The 23,091-nt window shown below is 47.5% G+C and overlaps 2 protein-coding genes across 2 annotated transcripts in view; one reads left to right on the forward strand and one right to left on the reverse strand.

The window, feature by feature from the left end:
- Positions 1–1,970: 1,970 nt before the first annotated feature.
- TMEM80 (transmembrane protein 80) lies at positions 1,971–18,185 on the reverse strand. Its single transcript, XM_044270024.1, has 5 exons — positions 17,694–18,185; positions 14,143–14,159; positions 10,954–11,047; positions 8,847–8,939; positions 1,971–4,884 (listed from the first exon to the last, which is right to left on the reverse strand). The coding sequence occupies exons 1-5, from the start codon at positions 17,710–17,712 to the stop codon at positions 4,679–4,681; spliced, it is 429 nt and encodes a 142-aa protein (XP_044125959.1). The 5' UTR covers positions 17,713–18,185; the 3' UTR covers positions 1,971–4,678.
- A 59-nt stretch (positions 18,186–18,244) lies between these two features.
- The window catches only part of DEAF1 (DEAF1 transcription factor), a 79,198-nt gene continuing 74,351 nt past the window's right edge, over positions 18,245–23,091 (forward strand). The window contains exons 1-3 of the mRNA XM_044269876.1: positions 18,245–18,689; positions 21,189–21,277; positions 22,722–22,851. Of these exons, the coding sequence (XP_044125811.1) occupies positions 18,299–18,689; positions 21,189–21,277; positions 22,722–22,851 (610 nt within the window). The 5' untranslated portion in view covers positions 18,245–18,298. The remainder of the gene's footprint in view (positions 18,690–21,188; positions 21,278–22,721; positions 22,852–23,091) is intronic.

Consider the following 23,091-nt stretch of genomic DNA (forward strand, 5'->3'; position numbering starts at 1 on the left):
ACTACTCCTTGCAGACAGAAGGTTCCTCCTCCTCTGACCCATTTGCACAGAATCCTAAAGTCTTTTCCAGTGTCAGCGACGTGCGCAGAGAGCCGGCGCATGCGCAGTTGGATCGACGAAGCCTGTGCCAGTAGTCTGCACGGGCGCAGACGACTGTGTACACTGCGCCTGAGCGAGATTACGGCGCTTGGAAGGACTGACGTCAGGACAAGTGCAGTGAATAAATTAATTGGAAGTCGGTGCTGGGCTCCGACAGATCGTGGGACAACCCCTTGGACTCCTTATCAAGGTAATTTACATAGCAATAAAAATCGCTTTTTTGACGAATAAAAGACACACAGAGCAGTAAGAGTGCGATCATTTAATACAAAACAAGGAGACCGATGGGCACATATGAATATCTCTGTAGGGTAAATCCTGGTGACAGAATTTTTTAACTCCCCTTTTGCGCTGGTTCTCAATAGTCTGGGCGCCCGGCTGAGTTTTTCGCCAACATTTACGCCTATTTCCAGGAGTAATTGTTAGTTCATTTGTCAGGGCCTTTCCCGCCCCAACACTGATACGAGTCAAATGCATGTGCAAGAAGATGGGCCTTCAAAAGCTGTGAAAAAGGGGGGTAGTGAATGAAGGTCCTTGAGTCCACCAGAGTAATAGCCGCCCTGGCTCACAGAGGGCCCATGCTGTGCTCCTATGTCCCCCCTGGACTGTCTTTGTCAGACCGCTCTCATAGTTTATACTTCTGGCACATGTAGATCCACACCACACGTCACGTTGATAGGATTAGAGGGGCAGTGGTGAATTACTTGAAATTCCCATCAGCCCTGCGGGTTGTTATTAGGGCAGGTTTACACACTGCAGTTGGGTTGCTTTTAAAAGACGGCATCATCAACATTGATGGTCCGTTTGCAGTGTTCGCCAACGAACACATGTGGGCTGCCATCTTGACTCACCCGTACGGCGATGCACAGGTAAGCCCTTACCTGTGCCAGTCTGAAATCAAATGCGGTCACCGGGAGCAAGCAGTTCTAAGAACAGCGCCGCCAGGGGCCTTTATCGGGCTGTTCTCCGGAACTGCCTGCTCCCAGTGACTGCATTTGATTTCAGACCGGCTCCCGGCACAGGCACAGGCAAGGGCTTACCTGTGCATCGTCGGACTGGTGAGTCAAGATGGCAGCCCGCATGTGTTCGTTGGCGAACACTGCAAACTGACCATCACTGATCATCAACACCTGCATTTTTACTGCAATCAGATTTTTTTATTTTACAGGCCAAACATGTTACATCAATATGGTAAGTGCCCATGCAATTTTTACAGGTAAAACCAAGTTTAAGCAAGACTGGCATTCCCATATGTCTGCCCGGATCCCCGCATGCTGGAGTAAGATGAGCGTAATTTATTAAAGGAGTTATCCAACCCCTATAATGCCCCCACAATAACCGGGCACCTCATACAGGTTATACTTACCCCGCTCCCGCCTCGCCCTGGATTCCCGCACGGCCACTGCTACATCTACCCTTTGTGCAGATCAAAATATCTGGCGACCCACGGGAGGGGTGATGTCAGCCAATAGCAGGCCGCAATGGGAACGAGCCTAACATCACCCGCAATGTTAGGGAGGCTCATCCCTGTCGTCTCCTGCTATTGGCTTACGCCACTCCCCCCCCATATGTTTGATCCACACGACGGGGAGAGGTAGCGGCAGCCGTGCCAGTATCAGGAGCGACGTGGGTGTCAGGGAGCAAGGTAATTATAAACTGTATGAGGTGCATTTTGGGGGACATTTTAGGTGTTGGATAACCCCTTTAAGAGGCAGATGCCTCTTAATTAGGGCTCATTCACGCGACCGTTGGTGTCCCATTCCTGTATTGCGGACCCAAAATACACGGGCACCGTTCAGTTGTCTTTTTGCATCACGGATGCGGACCCATTCATTTCAATGGGTCCGCAAATCTGGAACGGAAGCACGGAACACTACGGAGTGCTTTCTGGGGTTCCGTTCCGTGCCTCTGCACCGCAAAAAGATAGAGCATGCTCTATCTTTTTGCGGAACGGAGGGATCGCGGACCAATTCAAGTGAATGGGTCGGCGATCCCCATGCACCTGCCACATGGAAGGTGCCCGTGCATTGCGGACCGTAATTTGCCATCCACAGCACTGGCACAGGCTTCACACGCTCGTTCGTGTGAACGAGCCCTTAGTGATGAGCGAACTTCAGTTTTGCAAGTTCAAGTTGCGGTTTGGGTTTGGTTATGTGCTAAATTTTGTTATGGATTCCGTTACCACAGACCATAACGAAATTCCACGATGGAATGCATTAAAGGCATTCCATTATAATAGAAGTCTATGGCCAGCATAATGGATCTGGACGGTTTCCGTCATGCAGGAGAGGACTCATCACTACTCAGGCGCATCTCTGGCCAGAAACTCAAATTTACGCCAGCTAGGGGCCACACCAGTTTCTTGTGGAAGTTATAGTAAATCCGTCGGGCTCTGATAGTGGGAGGAGCAGGACCTAAGACCTGTCCCTTTTTATCAACATTTTTCTAAGCAGCTCAAAAAGTGGAAAATTATAGCACAAATATGTCATGCGCCACAACAGTGGCAGAGTAGTGATGATACCATAAAAATGAATAGGAATGCTTTACTGCTGGATTTTTTGCGGCTTGCGCTGTGCTCCTGTTCATTTCGATACTAGCACCGCTACTCTGCAATCCTGGCAGCGACCAGTGTCACCTGGTAGTCCTAGACTTAACATTTCACCTCTAAAAATGAAATAAAAACAATAACGGTAAAAATCAATTTTTAAAAAGCAACACAACAGCAACGCGTCAACCCCACCTTAGGTTGCACCGGGTATCGAATTATCGATACTTTTGTACCTTTATCAATTTGATACTGGGATTTGACATCTACAGATACTACGCTGCGCTACTGTGCAGCCTAGTATCAGAGAACATGGTGCGCGCTGCTCTCAGGGGTAAAGGTGTCCATCTGGTGACAAATTTAGTTTAGTTTTTGTGGGGGGGGGGGGGGTAATTCACAATTTTAGAAGCAATTTTTGTGGTGTTTCTCCTTCATGTGTTGTGTACATGGTGTTTGGCTTTTTCTGTCAATCCATAGACCATGTTTTTTTTGCTTGTCCATGTCACCATCAGATGGCGGTGCATGAGTATCTGATTAAAAACGCACGCACTATAACATGCCATTTATAAAAATGCCACAAAAAGGCATGTAATATTAAAAACAGTGGCATTATGTGTGGTTTCCTCTGAAACCGTAAAATCTCTTTTGCAATCAACGCAAAATTAGTCTGCAGGAGTCTCAAAGAAGATCTCCTCAGGCCGGGTTCACATGACCGTTTCGTTTTCCGTTCTTCTAATCCGTCAGAAGAACAGAAAATAAAATACAAAAAAATAGATCTATTATTTTGAGCATCAGTTGTGCTTATTCTGCATCTGTTAGTTCTCTCCGAGTCCATGAAGGACTTTTCTCCAGTCAAAAATAACGGATCTCAGACAGAAATGACTAAAAGGGAGGCAAAATAAGCATAACGAATGCTCAAAATAATGGATCCATTTTTTTTTCTGTTCTTCTGACAGATCAGATGAACGGAAAACTAAACAGTGATATGAATCCAGCCTAACTTGTCCTGTGCATATTTTTATCCAGTAAAATTGGAAATAGGTAACCCTACATGGAAGGCTAAAGAGCTGCATGTGGTTTGTGGAAGTTCTACAATCATAATTGATCTCCACTAATCATGAGATCGACCCGTTCCCCTGCTGGGCACATGCGCAGCCGCTCCATTCATTTCTATGAGAATTTTGGAGATGAGTGAGAGCTGTACTCGGCTATCTCTGGAACTCCCATAGAAGTGAATGGAGCGGCTGAGCACATGCCAGACTGGGCGCTCTGTTCATTTCGGGGGCTCCATAGGGTACGGGGCCCGCGTTCTTGTGATCGGTGGGGGTCCCAGTGTTAAGACCCCTACTGATCTGCTAGTTATCCCCTATCCACAAACATAACATTCATTCAAATGGGGGAACGTGGGCCCCTGTTCTTGTCCAGCGGTCAGACCTCTGCCAATCAGACACTTATTCCCTATCTTGTCGCTAGAGGGTCAGTTCTTGTGATGTGACAACCCCTTTAATTCTCCTTTAGCTGGACTATAGACTGCAGAACCATAAGGACAGGAGATCACATAAGACAGGGATCAGCAACCTTCGGCAAGCCAGCTACTGTGAAACTGGACAGTCCCAGCATGCAGACTTACTCAGCTGTTCTTGTAACTCCTATAGATGCAAAAGGATCCTGGGAGTTGTAGTTGCAGAACAGCTGGAGTGCCGAAGGCTGCTGATCCCTGACATAAGAGAATGCTATTATGAGATGTATATTAGCCCCCACTGTCTTATGGGCATGACGCAGTTACATATTAGGAGACTCAACGGTCCGAATTTATACATTTTCCTCATCAAATCATCAAAATAAAATAATGCAATTTTACTGCCATCCAAGGAGGCTTCTTATTTCATATCTCCCCCCCCCCCCATGCTTCCAGTCCATTACTGACTATTCGAGCCCTGATAAAGGACCTTTACAGAATCTTCTTGCCCTTTTCAAAAGTCACTTCCCAAACACCAGAATAAAAAGAAACTTTATCCCAAAAAGTGGTTCCCTTTATCGGAAGAACGCTGCAAGGGTGATCAGCTCTAAGATGGCTTCCAGCCCATACAAGATCAATAGGATGGCATTGAGAATTACATCTGCTCTCAGGATATACGTCTCCCATACAAGGAAATACACAGACAGCATGACATTGCCAGCAGTGAAGAACAGGCTGGATCCTAAGGGGAGCTCCTCTTCTTTTAGGTTTCCCATCGTTCCTGTAATAAACACGTCATCAGTTTGCAGCAATGTTGTGACATGAAGGCGATCCTCTTGTATTCCTGCATGAAACTCACTTATGATGTGACAGTTTTAACGAAGCAGATGATCCCTACATACGTCACCATATGATCAGTGTATTATATATATATATATATATTTATAATGTCTCTCAGCTTGCGGTATGTGTATCCTCGGGGCTATGAGCTGCAACCTAATGGGTTATGCCAGGAAAATAAAATGTCTAAGACTTCCCTAGGACGCTGATCTGCGGGTGACATGTTAAAGGAAATGTGTCACCAAAATTGTTATCTGCCAGTTAAAACCAGATAGTCGCACGTCTCCTGTTTTCTAATCTGTTTTTATTTTCTGCTTGCAGATTTATTCTGCTTTCCTGAACATGATTATAGGGAGCGGCCATTTTGCCTGAGCCGTTATTAAAGGGGTTGTTCCATCTTGGACATTGGGGGCATATCGCTAGGATATGCCCCCAATGTCTGATAGGTGTGGGTCCCACCTATGATTACAACGGAGCCCGCCAAGTGAAGGAGGGCGCACCCTACATGTGCAGGCACGCTCCATTCATTTCTATGGGCTATTTCCGTAAGCCCCATTTCAATGACACTTCCGAAAATAGCCAGGCGCCGCTCGGCTATTTTCGGCACTCCCCTAGAAATGAGTGGAGGGCGCCCTCCAGCACTTTGCAGGCTCCCGTCTAAAGGCCTACACCTATCAGATATTGGGGGCATATCAATGTTAAAGATGGGACAACCCATTCAACAGCATTTAGAAAGCATTAAGAAAATAGCTTTACTGGCCTGGGGTACTAATCTTTATTTGAAAAGTCTGAAGTCTGGTTTGTATTCATTCTGAGGTCTGGTAAACGCAGTGTCTTATGTACTAGTTGTAATTTAAATGCTGTTAGTCGGGCTGAGTCCTATGTAAAAGCCATAGCATAAAGAACACATTTGGCACACTGCGCCATGCATATCTGCATCTAGACGGCAGTCATGGCACAGGGCCAGACCCAACACACAACAGAGACTGAGGTTGATGGTGCCCTGTTGGGGTCCATCGGGATTCTGATGTGGTGACAATCATTTGGATGGGAAGAAGGGTGCTGCATGCTGCGATATTGCTCCTGTCAGATCTGACGGAAACACTGAGGTTCCAAATGTTTCCTTGGGGGGCACTCAGTTGAAAAACGCTGGTATAGGATGTTCTCATGCCACATTTAAATTTTTATCTTTAAGGGTCCATTCACACGTCCATTGTGTATTGCGGATCCGCAATACACCGGGCCGGCACCCCCTATAGAAATGCCTGTTCTTCTCTGCAATGTTCTATTTTTTCGTGAGCCGCGGACTGGAAGATCGGGGCCACGTACCGGAAATGCAGATGCAGACAGCACACTGTGTGCTGTCAGAATCTCTTCCGGCCCCATTGAAAATGAATTGCGTTGCGGAACAGATCCAGAACCATTTTACGGACGTGTGAATGGATGCTAAAGCACATCTGTCAGCAGATTTGTACCTATGACACTGGCTGACCTGTTACATGTGCACTTGGCAGCTGAAGACATCTGTGTTGGTCCCATGTTCATATGTGCCCGCATTGCTGGGAAATATATATAAATGCAAATGAGCCTCTAGGAGCAACAGGGGCGTTGTCATTACACCTAGAGGCTCTGCTCCCTCTGCAATTTGATTGACGGCCAGGCAGTGAAAACGCCATCACATCTGGCGGGTGTAGCAGTTACAGAGAGAGCAGAGCCTCAAGGTGTAATGGCAACGTCCCATTGCTCCTAGAATCTTTTTTCACCTATATTAAAATACTAGGGCTGCAGCTAACGATTATTTGAATAATCGATTAGTTGCCGATTAATTTCTACGATTAATCGATTAATCGGAAAAAACGACAAAATTACCAAACAGAGAGGTTTATATGATCTTACTTGAAAAATTATGTTCAAAGGCCATATTAAAACAAATTGTGGACGACACTATTATGGGGGATCTGTGGACGACACTATTATGGGGGATCTGTGGACGACACTATTATGGGGGATCTGTGGACGACACTATTATGGGGGATCTGTGGACGACACTATTATGGGGGATCTGTGGACGACACTATTATGGGGGATCTGTGGACGACACTATTATGGGGGATCTGTGGACGACACTATTATGGGGGATCTGTGGACGACACTATTATGGGGGATCTGTGGACGACACTATTATGGGGGATCTGTGGACGACACTATTATGGGGGATCTGTGGACGACACTATTATGGGGGATCTGTGGACGACACTATTATGGGGGATCTGTGGACGACACTATTATGGGGGATCTGTGGACGACACTATTATGGGGGATCTGTGGACGACACTTATGGGGGATCTGTGGACGACACTTATGGGGGATCTGTGGACGACACTTATGGGGGATCTGTGGACGGCGTAGTTATAGGGGATCTGTGGACGGCGTAGTTATGGGGGATCTGTGGACGGCGTAGTTATGGGGGATCTGTGGACGGCATAGTTATGGGGGATCTGTGGACGGCGTAGTTATGGGGGATCTGTGGACGGCGTAGTTATGGAGAGGGGGATCTGTGCACTGTTATGGGCATAACAGTGCACAGATCCCTTTCCTCATAACAGTGCACAGATCCCTTTCCTCATAACAGTGCACAGATCCCTTTATAACAGTGCACAGATCCCTTTCCTCATAACAGTGCACAGATCCCTTTCCTCATAACAGTGCACAGATCCCTTTCCTCATAACAGTGCACAGATCCCTTTCCTCATAACAGTGCACAGATCCCTTTCCTCATAACAGTGCACAGATCCCTTTCCTCATAACAGTGCACAGATCCCTTTCCTCATAACAGTGCACAGATCCCTTTCCTCATAACAGTGCACAGATCCCTTTCCTCATAACAGTGCACAGATCCCTTTCCTCATAACAGTGCACAGATCCCTTTCCTCATAACAGTGCACAGATCCCTTTCCTCATAACAGTGCACAGATCCCTTTCCTCATAACAGTGCACAGATCCCTTTCCTCATAACAGTGCACAGATCCCTTTCCTCATAACAGTGCACAGATCCCTTTCCTCATAACAGTGCACAGACCCCCCTCCCCATAGCAGTGCCATAGACAGATCCTCCCCCCCTTCCCATAGCAGTGCTATAGACAGATTCCCCCTTCCCCCTTCCCCCTAACAGCCCCGGCCCCGATGCTTGCATCTTTATTTTACCTTTTTACAATGACGCTCCCGCTCCTGTAACAGCCAGGCAGAGCGGACGGCGGCGTAACGTCACTCAATCACGTGACGCGCCTGCTCCGCCCACCTCATGAATGAAGGAGGCGGAGCAGGCGTGTCACGTGAGTGAGTGACGTTACGCCGCCGTCCGCTCTGCCTGGCTGTTACAGGAGCGGGAGCGTCATTGTAAAAAGGTAAAATAAAGATGCAGCGACCGCCCGCCCGAATAGCAACGAATCGGCGATTATTCGATAACTGGATTCGTCGACAACGAATCCAGTTATCGAATATAATCGATTACATCGATTAATCGTTGCAGCCCTATAAAATACAACTCTTTCTCAGTGATGCGGGCACATATGAACATGGCACCAACACAGATGCCTTGTGCACACGTAACAGGTCGGCCAGTGTCATAGGTACAAATCTGCTGACAGATGGGCTTTAAGGAAGGTTTCGAAGTATAAATCATTTAGAAAGGGGGGAGGGGAGAGGTAAACAGCTGATGGCATGAGAACTAGGCATTTCTCCATGATAAGATATATTACACAGTATCTTGTGGTCGCTATTGATTTATACAAAGTTGTATGAAAGGTTAGTGACTATTTAAAGGGGTTCTATATAAAATATATATATATATAATCGCTTCCTTCCAGTAAAAAGCAGCATTACAGTGTATATGTTGCTTCTTACCTAAGTACAGTCTCACAGATTCCACAATCGCCATTAAGAAGAGTAGACCAAGGTCTAATGCTAAATTAGAGTCGGGATAACTGAAGACCTGACCTGTAAAAAAAGATGGAAAATGGAACAAGGGGTATACAAGGAGGAAATGGCATGGCCCCAGACACCGAACACATACAACATTTCTGTCCCGGCTAATCCTGTGTATTATAATGCAGGCTCTGATGTCTTTTCTTCAATGGTTAGGCCCAGTTGAGTACAATCTGACTGGTTTTCTGTCCATCACACTGTCTAAAGAAGGCCTAACATGTAGCAGACCACCATCAATGCTCCAGTCAAGCGTAATCAGCCCATCCAGTCCCAGTAGTCAGATCCCCAGAGAACGGATACTTATCTATCTATTCACAGGATAGGTAATAAGTGTTGGTTATGGGGCAACCCCAAAAAATAAAAAAAAATAAAATTAAATAACTGTCACCTGGTTTGGGGCCACTAAACCACCAGCATGCCGTTTGGCAGCCAGGGTCCCAAACCCACCAAAAACAAACCCGCCAGTACCTGCAAAGAATAGTATATGAAAATCAGGCTTACCAGGAGAAGAGTCCGGGACTCTTCTCCAGCAGCTTCAGGCACATGTGCACTGCGCCAATGAGGGGGAAGACGGTAAATCTCACTTCACTGCGCATGTCACCTACAGACCTGTAAAAAAGTTTTAGGCAGGTGCGAAAAATGGTGCAAAGTAAGAAGGCTGTCAAAAATAGAAGTGTTAAGGGGGGATAGTATTAGGGGTATTCTGGTTATTTTGTTATCCCCTATCCACAAGATAAGGGATAACTATAAGATTAGTGGGGTCCTATCTCTGGGACTCCCACCGATCATGAGAACAGGGCCCCAAAATGAATGGGGAAGCTGGTCAGGCATGCGCGTGGCAGCTTCATTCATTTATATGGGAGTTCCGGAGATAGCGGTGTGCTGTACTCGGCTAACTCTGGAATTCCCATAGAAATTAATAGAGCCGCATGCCCAACCGGCTGCTCTGTTCATTTTGGGGGGTTCCACGGGATACAGGACCCTCGTTCTCATGATTTGTTGGAGTCCCGGAGGTAAGAACCCCACCAATCTAATAGTTATACCATATCCTGTGGATAGGGGATAACTTAATATAACTGGAATACCCCTTTAACACTTCTATTTTTGAAAGTCTTCTTACTTTGCAGCACTTTTCCGCAGTACTGTAGGTCACATGCGCAGTGAAGTGAGATGTACCAATTCCCCTCCTTATTGGCGCAGTGCACATGTGCCTGATGCTGCTGGGGAAAGGGTCAAGGACTCCTCTCCTGGTAAGGCCTCATGCACACGACCGTAGTTGTGGCCCGCATCCGAGCAGCAGTTTTTGCGGTCCGGGTGCAGACCCATTCACTTCAATGGGGCCACAAAAGATGCGGACAGCACTCCGTGTGCTGTCCGCATCCTTTGCTCCATTCTGTGGCCCCGCAAATAAAATAATATAGCATGTCCTATTGTTGTCCGTGATGCGGACAAGAATAGGCATGTCTACAATGGGCCGCCCGTTCAGTTACGCAAATTGCGGAAGGCACACGGACGGCTTTCGTTTTTTGCGGATGCGCGGTTTGCGGACCGCAAAAACCGGCACGGTCGTGTGCATGAGGCCTTAATCAGATTTTCATTTACTATTCCTTACAGATACGGACAGGTTTGGGACCCTAAACCCTGGTTGCAAAACAGCATACTGGTGGTCTAGTGACCCCAAACCAGGTGAGAGGTTCCTTTTAGGTTCAGTATGACACCGCTGTCTGAGTGAGACTACTGGACAACAATGGTCACTGCCAGGTCTGTAATTATATGGCCATATAAAAGGTGCATCCAAAGAGCAAGTGATAAATATCACGATTGTGCGCACACAGAGCCTAACCGCTGGAAATCCTGCAATCCCAAGAATGAGGGATCCCCATGCTCTCTCTCTGAATGCAGAGGTAGTGCACCCATCAGTCCCCTGCTCCATTCACTGCTATGGGGCTGACGGAGGGCTGTCTACTTTTCGTAGGGGCACTCCTTTAAGCTACAGCATCTCCCCATGGCTCTGCCAGGTACTTACTTTTATAAATGATCATAAGCAGCGTTGCTAGAAAATAAAAAACATAATACAGAATATTGATGTAAAGGAGGATTTGCAGGGGAACCGATGATCGCTGTGAACGAGCTGTTAAGAATAATGACTTGAAGAGAATGGGAAACCGAAACAGTAAAAGAGAGAGCGCAGCAGCTCGGGAGGACTACAGTCCTACAACCAGTGGCTTGGAAGACTGTGGGTGGAATGTAAGCTCTGCCATTACTCATATACTGTTCTGACACCAGTCACTCTCCATCAGCACTAAGGCCTCTTTCACACGGGCAAGATTTCCGCGCGGGTGCAATGCGTGATGTGAACGCATTGCACCTGCACTGAATCCGGACCCATTCATTTCTATGGGGCTCTCACGCATCACTTTTGCGTTACGTGAAAATCGCAGCATGTTCTATCTATATTGTGTGTTTTTCACTAAATGCAGGCCCCATAGAAGTGAATGGGGCTGTGTGAAAATCGCAAGCAAGTGCGGATGAGGTGCGATTTTCACGCACGGTTGCTAGGAGACGATCGGGATGGGGACCCGATATTTATTATTTTCCCTTATACCATGGTTATAAGGGAAAATAATAGCATTCTGAATACAATACAGTACAATAGCGCTGGAGGGGTTAAAAAAAAGAAAGAAATAATAATAATAATTTAACTCATCTTAATCCACTTGTTCGCGCAGCCGGCATCTCTTCTGTCTTCTTCTTTGAGGAATAGGCCCTTTGATGACGACATCACTGCGCTCATCACATGGTCCATCACATGATCTTTTACCATGGTGATGGATCATGTGATGGGCCATGTGATGAGCGCAGTGACGTCATCAAAGGTCCTATTCCTCAAAGAAGAAGACAGAAGCGATGCCGGCTGCGCGAACAAGTGGATTAAGGTGAGTTAATTTTTTATTTTATTTTTGACCCCTCCAGCGCTATTGTACTATGCATTCTGTATTCAGAATGCTGTTATTTTTCCTTATAACCATGTTATAAGGGGAAATACAATCTACACAACCTTGAACACAAACCTGAACTTCTGTGAAGAAGTTTGGTTCTGGGTACCACATTCAGTTTTTTATCACGCGCGTGCAAAACACATTGCACCCGCGCAATAAAAACTGAACAACGAAACACAATCGCAGTCAAAACTGACTGCAATTGCGTACCTACTCGCGCGGGTTTGCCGCAACACATCCGGACCTTATCCGGACACGCTCGTGTGAAAGAGGCCTAAGGCTGATTACACATGGGATTATATATTTTAGCCTAACGATCTTTCTCGATCCCCCCACACACGTCCACTTACACATACAGCTGATCTGGCCATTTAGCTACTTGTATTATCTAAAAAATAAGAACCTGTTCTGCAATCCCTCTGCGGAGGGGAAGCACAGGGGACTGCTGCGCTGGGAAAGGCTACTTTCACATATGCGTTTTCCTTTCAGGTTTGGAGCTCAGAACCAGAGGAAAACGATTCCGTTCGATTTAATACAACCGGCTGCATCCGTTCCATTCCGGATGAGGTTGTATTAAATTGAAAATGAACAAACCGGCAATGGGCACCAGATCAGTTTTTTAACTGTCTGGAAAAAACGGATCCGGCACCATTGTCTTACATTGTTTTTAGTGCCGGATCCGGCTTGTTCAGTTTCGCAAACCAGACACAAAACTGCAGTTTGCAGCAGTTTTGTATCCGGTCACAGAACAAAACAAACGCACTCCATTCCGGTTTGTTCAGTTTTGTCCTTATTGACGATGAATGGGGACAAAACCGAACGTTTTCCTCCGATTTTGAGCGCCTGTGCCAGATCTCAAAACCTGAAAGGAAAACGCAGATGTGAAAGTAGCAAAAGAATGATTCAGAGATGTGACCCCATTTTCATGACATTTAATTCTAAGGAACCCCACTGTTCATATACATCATGGCATCACTTTATGAGATGGGCATACGCCTATAAGAAACACCAAAAAATAACTAAAAAAGACTTCCATTTTACTCCTGCGGTGAATGCATCATCGTGCTATGCCAGTTTTCACGCAAAGAAAACTTGCAAATTTTGATGCAAGTCCCGTTTTGCTCCAAAATTTGCAACTTTTTTCCCTTTTCTAACACCCTTGCAACTTCAGCAAAAAGTGGATGGGGCACAGTCAGATCCTCCGCATTCCGACAGAGGGGCTGGCACAGATTTGAGGGCTAATGTGCACCAGAAAACCGCTCCATGTTACATCTGATATCTATGCCAGCCCCTTCTGGAGTAGATTTCACTTCCCGGCGCACAGACCTCCCGTCCGAAGTGCCACATGTTTAGGCATAATTTTGGGGTTTCATACACCAGCGAGATTTCTTATAAAGACTGGGGGCAGAAACATCAGCCTTAGGCCTCATGCACACGACTGTTGTATGTTTTGCAGTCCGAAAATCAAAGCACAGATGGAGTCCGTGTGCATTCCGCAATTTGCAGAACGGCATGGACAGCCATTAATATAACTGCCTATTCTTGCCCGCAAAACGCGGACAAGAATAGGACAGGTTATGCTTTTTGAGGGGCCACGGAACGGAACAACAGAGTGCTGTCCACATCTTTTGCGGCCCTGTTGAAGTGAATGGGTCCGCACCCGAGCCGCTAAACTCCGAGCTGCAGAACCTGTCATTACCTTTATGCTGTCCATACTAACGGCAGGATAAAGTAGAGACAGGTGAGGTGACTTCAGCCGTCTGTCATTTAAAAGTTAAAAGTAAGTGATTGCCGAGAACCAACATCACGATCGTCGCAGACTGGGCCTGGAAAAGAGTCCTGGCCACCTGAGAAGAGTCCTGGTTATTCATGAAGTCCTGCTGATGACTGACCGGCTTCTACCGAGTTTTCTCCCTTTCTCCCTAGGAGAGAACTGCCAGTCATCAGCAGATGGGGGAGAGCAGGAGATATGAATAACCAGGACTCTTCTCAGGTAGATTTAACTCTTTTCCAGGCCCAGGCTGCAATGATTATGATGCTGGATCTCGGCAACCACTTACTTTTAGCTGATGAGTGACGCAGCGCTGACATCAGCATTTCTGTCACTATTTTATACTGCCCTCAGTGAGGTCGGCATAAAGCTGATGACAGGTTCCCTTTAACAAATTCTGGCCCGTTATGTATGTAGAAAGCATTAGACGTCATCCAAAGGATACAACCAGCGAGCTCTTTCCTGTGAAAAAAGGAGCGACAATTAATATTATGGAAGTTAATAAACGCCACAAAGTAACCAATCACATTTCGGCTCTCATCTGTTTTAAACTTAGGAAACTGACTGACTGAGGGTGGGTTCACACATAGGTGTTGTTTTTGTAAAGTTTTGCAGTTTTTGGTGCTATTGGTCGCATTTTATTTTTTTTGCCCAAAAATACCAGCTCCAGATGTTGCAGAGAATTCTACAGGAAATATTAAAGAGGTTGTGCAGGTAGTATGTATTGATGCCCTATCTTCAATATCAGATCGGCGGGGGTACGACACCCGGGACCCCTCTGATCAGCTTTGTTAAAGGGGTTCTGCACTTTCATTTAACTGATGATCTATCCTCTGGACACCCGGGACCCCCGCCGATCAGCTGTTTGAGAAGGCAGCGGCGCTCCAGCAGCGGCGCGGCCTTCTCACCGTTTACCGCCAGCCCACTGACGTCCCGACTAGTATCAGCTGGCCTGGGCGGGGCTAAGCTCCATTCAAGTGAACAGAGCTTAGCTCCGCCCACGCTAGTTGATACTAGTCATGACGTCAGTGGGTCGGCGGTAAACAGTGAGAAGGCCGCGGCGCTGCTGGAGCGCCGCTGCCTTCTCAAATAGCTGATCGACGGGGGTCCCAGGTGTCGGACCCCCGCCGATCAGAAGCTGATGATCTATCCAGAGGATAGATCATCAGTTAAATGAAAGTGCAGAACCCCTTTAAAAGACTGCAGCGCACCGTACAAGTACTGCCTCCTCTTCATTACACTTCCCATTGTCTCCTGTGCAGCGGCGGCGTAGTGTAATACAGTGAATGGAGCGGGTACTTGTCATCACACTGCAAGTCCAAGACGAAGGGCAGCGCAATGACGATGAAGCAGGAGTGCCCCCTCCTCTTCAAACAGCTGATTGGCTGGGGTCCCAGGTGTCAGACCCCTGCAGATGAGATATTGATGACCTATCCTGAGGATAGGTCATCATGGCATACTATCTGCACAACCCCTTTAAACACAGGACAGGTGTTTTGTCAGTAACATTTTTTCACCCTTGAGGTGAGTTTTTTTTTGTGTTTGTGAATTGTGTTTTTTTTTTTAAATAGCAACATGCTCTGGGTGTGGAGTTATTTTTTCTATCACTGGCTGCTATTCCCCCCCCCCGTAGACTGCACCTCCCAAGTATTAAAAAGCTCAAGTAGGGACAACAGCAGTGGTGAGCCTAGCACATTAGGCCTCATTCACATCACCGTTTCTCCTTTCCGTTTTCCGGCTCCGTTGAGGAGCAGGAGAGCGGAAAGGACAGATTCTGCAGATAACTGAGACCTAACGGAGCCTAAAGACCCCATACACTATAATGGGGTCCGTTCGGTGTCCGCTCAGAACATGATTTTTGAGCGGTGACGAAAGTCCTGCATGCAGCCAATTTGTGCCTATGACACTGGCTGACCTGTTACATGTGCGCTTGGCAGCTGAAGACATCTGTGTTGGTCCCATGTTCATATGTGCCCGCATTACTGAGAAACATTATGTTTTAATATATGTAAATGAGGTTCTAGGAGCAACAGGGGCGTTGTCATTACACCTAGAGGCTCAGCTCTCTCTGCAACTGCTGCACTTTGATTGACGGCCAGGTGTGATGACGTTTACACGATCACTGAACATGTGAAGGCCGGGTATCTGCGTGAGCTGCTGGCACTTAGCGGTCCCAGCTTATCTCTGCAATGATGCTGTACAGCCTTGTATACCCTCTCGAGGGGCTGTATTCCCCCTGTAGCTGGGGCTACTATGTCAGCCCCAGTTAGGGTGCCTTCACACATGACAGATTTTATGGCAGAAAATTCTGCGATTGAAAATCAGTTTAATTCATTTGAATAGGGAAGCAAGCACATGGACTTCTACAAGCCCCCATTGAAGGGGTTGTAAATAGAGAACGGCGCCCCGAAAGTGGTGGAGGACGCACTGCGCCTAGGCAGCCGCCGTCCATTCATTCATTTTCTAAGGGACCTCTGATTTCCGTTGGGCTCATAGGAGTGAAGGGGAGCGGTGGCCGCTCCTGCGCGGTGTGCTCCCATTCACTTCTATGGGGAGAGCGCTTGGTGGTGGCTGCACTGGAGTCCACCTGCCGTGTGTGAAGGCGCCCCAACAGAAGACATCAGAAATTAAAAAAAATAATCATTAAAAATTTGTCCCCCAAAAGGTCATTTTTAATAATGAAATAAAGAAAAACAAAAATAAAAAAATTCTAAAAAAGCCACCACACCGCAGCTTGTAGACCAGCCCCTGTGAGGGATGAGAATCCATTTTGTATGAACATGTCCTCCATCTTGTGGAAAAATTAATGATCCAGGATGTGGGGAGTACAATGTGTTCTTAGCTGCAAGGCCAAGGTAGTAGCCCCCTCGCTTCCTTATCAGAGTCTGACATACAAGAGAGCGTTATACTCCTTGTTCGTTTGGAAAGCGATGCTAACGAATGCTAACTTTGAGATAAGATTCTGCAGAACCTTTTTAATTAGTAGAATTTTCTTAGGCTACTTTTAAAATCACGCGTTTTGGGCGGATCCGTCATGGATTTGCAAAAAAACGGATCCATTACAATAATACAACCACATGCATCCGTCATGAACGGATCCGCTTGTATTATCTGTAACATAGCCATGAACTCTATTGAAAGTCAATGGGAGACGGATCAGTTTTCTATTGTGCCAGATTGTGTCAGTGAAAACGGATCCGTCCCCATTGACTTACATTGTGTGTCAGGACGGATCCATTTGGCTCCGCACCACATGGCGGACACCAAAACGCTGTAGGCAGCCTCCAAATTGGAAAGCAGACGGAACAGAGGCAAACGGATGCATTCTGAGCGGATCCTTTTCTATTCAGAATGCATTAGGGCAAAACTGATCCGTTTTAGACCGCGTGTGAGAGCCCTGAACGGATCTCAGAAACGGAAAAGCCAAAACGCCAGTGTGAAAGTAGCCTTAGTATGATGTGGAAGTATTACCTTTTATGAATAACCAATCAAATCATTAGTTTCGCTTCCCACCCCCTTGGTGGTCTGCCAGATTTGTCAGAGGTGGGAGTTTTGCCCCAACACCCCCAGCAACCAACACCCATACATCCCATATATCAAGACATCAAAAAGACCCTTACAGAAAGGGGAGATAATTTAAAAATAAAATTTTGTTGCACGTTGCGCTATTCACAGAAAAATGTATTAAAAATGTGAATTTTGTTTAGATTTTTTAAAACAAAAAAATAGTAAACTAAAAATGACACAAAAAAAAGCCCCACATATCACCGAAAAAAAGGGGGTGTCATATGACCCAGTCTGTTTAAAGACAAAAAAATACAGGCATGAAAACAGCGGGCAACCTGTGTGGCACTACCTGCAGCAGGTGCCCCCAGTATCTCAGCCTGTACACCAGAATTATATCACAGCTCGGCAAGGCACTAGACAAAGGGGGGCTCAGGGCCTAGTTTCAGGGTCGAACTGGCATGTTACTATGGCAACGCGTCTCCCGCTTACCTCTTCTGGTCAGCGCCATATTCCTCGGACAGTCGGGAGATCTCGGCTTTTTCCGCCACAGGCACAAAGTAACCTGCGCCGGAAATAGGCGGCCATGTTTGTTAAGGGCAAACCTACTTCGCTATGACATTACTAGGACGTCCTTCACGGAGAGATTCATTTCAGCGCCGCTCTAATGCTCTATTGATAGAAGAAGGTTCCAATGGACAGTTTATAAGGCTACTCCCCCCCCCCAAAAAAAATAATCGAAGTATCCAAATCCTCATGCGCCGTAAGGTCCTTTTGATGACAGTGGGTCAGGTGACATGCTAAAGTCACGTGGGTTTGAAGCAGAGACGGGACGTCCCAGCAGGGTAATATCTGCATCTCATGCGCTGTGCTAATAAAGATTAGTAATATATATAATAGGAACTTAGCCTGATGATGGTGTTTATAGTCGGTCGCGGGGTCACTTTGGAAATGAGGCTCCCAATGTCACATGACGTTGTGACGTCACAGGGTCCTTACGGCGCATGGCATTTAGACTCTAGGTCTCCAATATGGCGGCCTCCTAACATTCTCGTCATGGAATCGCAGGGCTTCTTTGTTTCAGGCATGCGCAGTAAATGTCACGTTCGGGCGCCTTCCTTCGTCGCGGTAGCCATTTTCGGTGTGAATCGGATTTACTCGGTGGTTTCCGTGAGCGGGGGCTGAATCCCATCCGGAGTGCTCGGGAGTTTCCGGAGACCATCGGGTCTTTTCGTTGTATACATTTTACTTCGCGTTCCGGAAAGGGTGTTCGGGTGTTACCGAGGTCTAAGTTTCGTGTCTTTCCGGAATTGGGTTCGGTTGTTTCCGGATGCATGGATGAAACTCAAGCCTCCCGACTTGGTTTATCAGAAGCAGCGGCGGCAGTGGCTGCTGTAGCGGCGGCTGTACGAGATGGACCGGAGGTAACTTCGGTCACTGTCATGACTGGGCCTGATGGTAGAAATGCAACGGGGAATGGGTATACAGGTAAGTAGTTCTGGTGTCATACTGCTGACCGGCCACTAGATGGAACTGTAACCTCTGCTCTTCCCTATAGGGTTTCCCCCTTGTAATATAATGTTTACCACTAGATGGCGCTAGTGTATGCGGAGCTTACAGTGCAGCCTGACGTTAGGTCCTGGTTCACACTGATCATGTGGAGCTGCAGTACCTGACGGCTCAGTATGATGCAGGGGTCAGCAACTCCAGCTGCTGTGAAACTACAACACCCTGCGGGCTCCATTTATTTCCACAGGAGTTCAAAGGACAATTGAGCTGGTGTGGATAGTGAGAGTTGTAGTCTCACAACAGCTGGAGTGCGGAGGTTGCTAATTTATCATCATTGAAAAACCCCTGCTGGATTATGAGCCCTGAGGAAGGTGTTGCTCAGTGATTGGCAGCCCGTCAGAGGCGCGCGCTCTCCCCTTACAGATATAGGTGGGTCATTTATCAAACTGGTGGAAAGCAGAACTGGCTTAGTTGCCCATAGCAACCAATTAGCTTCCACCTTTCATTTTGGACAGCTCCTTTGGAAAATGAAAGGAGGAATCTGATTGGTTGCTATGGGCAACTCAGCCAGTTCTACTTTACACCAGTGTGATAAATGACCCCAATAATTGTCAGTCATTGGGGGAGCTTTACCAAAACGGGTGTAAAGGAAAACTGCTTTAGTTGCCCATAGCAACCAATCAGATTTCACCTTTTTATTTTCCAAAGGAGCTGTCCAAAATGAAAAGTGGAATCTGATTGGTTGCTGTGGGCACCTAAGCCAGTTCTACTTGACACCAGTCTTGGTAAATCCCCTCCATTGTGAGACCACTCTCCAGGCTCCTCATAACTTGTGATTAAGCCCGTGCCCGCACGTGCTGCGGATTTACATGCGGCAGATCTGCAGCGTTGTACGGTACCAACAAAGTGGATTTTAAGGGTATGACCACCCGTCGCTGCCGTGTCCCGCTGTTCAGTGGGACTGTATTATCATGGCCGCGGGGCACCTTCAATACAGTGCGGTTTCATTAGCTTAATTAGAGCCCACTGCAGCCCTTTTGGACACGCGGTCACAACCATGACAAAACCGTGGCGTTTGGGACACGGCCGCACGGCTATCAAGAACGAATGAGACGCCACTGTTTAGACCGGTCTGCGTTGTTAGTGGCCGCGCTGTATTGCAGTATACGTGTGACCATTAACAATGCAGACCGGCTAAGCAGCCTTGTCTCATTGGTTCAATTACAGCCTGTATGACCACGTGGTTCTTGATTGCATGGGGTGACGCCGGCTGGCTGTCTCTGGCTAGGGGTGACGCCGGCTGGCTGTCTCTGGCTAGGGGTGACGCTGTCTCTGTCTAGGGGTGACGCCGGCTTGTTGTTTCTGTCTAGGGGTGACGCCGGCTTGTTGTTTCTGTCTAGGGGTGACGCCGGCTTGTTGTTTCTGTCTAGGGGTGACGCCGGCTTGCTATTTCTGTCTAGGGGTGACGCCGGCTTGCTGTCTCTGTCTAGGGGTGACGCTGTCTCTGTCTAGGGGTGACGCCGGCTTGTTGTTTCTGTCTAGGGGTGACGCCGGCTTGTTGTTTCTGTCTAGGGGTGACGCCGGCTTGTTGTTTCTGTCTAGGGGTGACGCCGGCTTGTTGTTTCTGTCTAGGGGTGACGCCGGCTTGTTGTTTCTGTCTAGGGGTGACGCCGGCTTGTTGTTTCTGTCTAGGGGTGACGCCGGCTTGCTGTTTCTGGCTAGGGGTGACGCCGGCTTGCTGTCTCTGTCTAGGGGTGACGCTGTCTCTGGCTAGGGGTGACGCCGGCTTGCTGTTTCTGTCTAGGGGTGACGCTGTCTCTGGCTAGGGGTGACGCCGGCTCGCTGTCTCTGGCTAGGGGTGACGCCGGCTCGCTGTCTCTGGCTAGGGGTGACGCCGGCTCGCTGTCTCTGGCTAGGGGTGACGCCGGCTCGCTGTCTCTGGCTAGGGGTGACGCCGGCTCGCTGTCTCTGGCTAGGGGTGACGCCGGCTCGCTGTCTCTGGCTAGGGGTGACGCTGTCTCTGGCTAGGGGTGACGCCGGCTCGCTGTCTCTGGCTAGGGGTGACGCCGGCTCGCTGTCTCTGGCTAGGGGTGACGCCGGCTCGCTGTCTCTGGCTAGGGGTGACGCCGGCTCGCTGTCTCTGGCTAGGGGTGACTGCTCCCACTTCTCTGTGGAGAAGTTAATGGGTAGACGGTACACATCCATCCTGGTCTCTGCAGCTATCTCCTGGTCACTTGTATGGCGCTGAGCTGCAGTAACTAGGTGTGGCCACTACGCGGCGCTGCGCCTGGTCCCTGCAGCCAGCTGATCAGCACGGAGGCAGAAGTTGGACCTCTTCGATCTGATTTTTTTTTTTCGATCTGATACTGACCACCTATACTAAGGATAGGTTCTCATTCTCATCCCAGAATACCCCTTTAATATTAATAAGTGGTTTCCTTTTTTTGTTCACGTTCTTTGGCTCTTTTTACATTGCAGAAGTCACAGTGTCCAGCGTTGGCGCCCCGGGAGAGAACGTTTTCACCACTTCGGTGGCGAGTACAGCCTCCCTGTCAGATCATGTGCTTGTGAGTATTATAGAAGAAAACGACTGAGATGACACAGAAGCAAAAAAAACCTCCTTAAGCTACTGTCACACATGCATCCGAGAAATCCAGCAGAACAGCCTGCTGGAGTTCTCCGGATCTGACATAGCTGGATAGTGCCGCGTGCACGCCGGACCCAATAATGGGGTGTTTCGGGTATCCGTCCGCTCCCCGTCATATCAGCCGGAGAGAAGTCTGATTTGTCTACCAATATCTGCATGCCCCCGAAACATACAGCAAGGTAGAAATCCAGTAGCAAAGAAGCCTCCTTCACCCCATGTTCTTTCTGTGTTTGGCCGGATCATTAGATATTGGGGTTTAATGAAAAGGATAGCATTGCTTCCCTGAGGCTAGGTCGTCAATATTGAAAGCCCCGAGAACCCCTTTAATTTGTAACCGAGTAACCTAATAAAGCAACCAAAAGCTGGAACAAGCAAGAGACAAGTGTCCAATACCGTAACCCCTGCAAGGTGCGCCAAATCCATCACCGGGCATGCGTCCTTTGGTAAATTTGACTAATTTCCCACCTGCCTGGTCTACTTCTAAGCCGTCCAAGCAGTAATAATAAATCGTCTCCATTGTGTTAATTTTTTTTCCACTTTGTCAGTTCCTCCTTGATCTCCAGATTATATAAAAAAACAAAAAAAAACACTGATATAATTCCAACATGGCTTTTTTGTACCAAAAACAGCCCCACGCTTGGTCGTGCCTGGTATTGCAGCACAGCTCCATTAACCTGAATGGCACAAGCCATGGAGAGGGGTGATGCTCTTATTGGAAGAAAGCAGCCATGTTTTCCGTAATTCTGTACAATCGCTTTTAGGCGATGTCCTCTCATCAGCTGTCGTGTTTAGGCCAAATCTAAATTTTGTACTGGAGTGTATAGTACTTAGGCTACTTTCACACTTGCGGCAGAGGAATCCGGCAAGTAGTTCCGTCGCCTGAACTGCCTGCTGGATCCGGCAAAACGTATGCCAACTTAAGACTGATCAGGATCCTGCTCCGTCTCACAAATGCATTGCAAGAACGGATCCGTCTGTCCGATTTTCATACGGACAAACGGATCAGTTTCGATAAATTTTATTTTTTTTCACCTTTTTTTCAGTCTGTGCATGTGCAGACCGGCACTAATACATTCCTATGTATAAAAAAAAAATGCTGTATCCGGCATTTCGGCAAGTGTTCATTTTTTTGGGCCGAAGATAAAACCGTAGCATGCTGCGGTATTATCTCCGTCCTGATCAGTCAAAAAGACTGAACTGAAGACATCCTGATGCATCCTGAACGGATTACTCTCCATTCAGAATCCTGATCAGTTCTTTTCTGGTGCTGAGCCCCGAGGACGGAACTCTATGCCGGAAAAGAAAAACGCTATTGTGAAGGTAGCCTTACATGGGCCTTACCATTGTCTGGATCTGTCTTGCAGGCGGAGAGGGCTTCCCTTCAGATTGGAGATAGCCTGAGCACAGAGAAAGCTACGCTGATTGTGGTACACACTGATGGCAGCATCATGGACGCCCAGAACATTAAAGTGCCAGCAGCCTCCATGACACCAGGTGAGAGAAATGATGTTCTGGTGACGGCCCGCATGCAGCTGACGTTTCCAGTAATGTCTGCTGCTCTGCCTCTTAAATTTTATACTGGTCTTACAAAATAAATTGATCTCCTACAACAATGAAGCGCTGTTGTACCTTGTAATTGGTCTTCTGAAGAGCCCGTTACACGTCACCCAACTTGGATGCTGTGGGTCCCTTTATTATGTCCCTCTAATTTGGCTAGTTGGGAACTGATTAAGC

Source organism: Bufo gargarizans, chromosome 10 (genome assembly GCF_014858855.1).
Source record: "Bufo gargarizans isolate SCDJY-AF-19 chromosome 10, ASM1485885v1, whole genome shotgun sequence".
In the NCBI taxonomy this organism is placed as follows: domain Eukaryota; kingdom Metazoa; phylum Chordata; class Amphibia; order Anura; family Bufonidae; genus Bufo; species Bufo gargarizans.

Bases quoted from the DNA above. Each gene is read 5' to 3' on its own strand.
- TMEM80 (XM_044270024.1), bottom strand. The intron at 8,940-10,953 runs GTAAGTACCTGG...CTTTTTTTACAG, and splicing joins GCTTATGATCATTTATAAAA to GTCAGGTCTTCAGTTATCCC. The intron at 4,885-8,846 runs GTAAGAAGCAAC...TGTTTATTACAG, and splicing joins ATCTGTGAGACTGTACTTAG to GAACGATGGGAAACCTAAAA.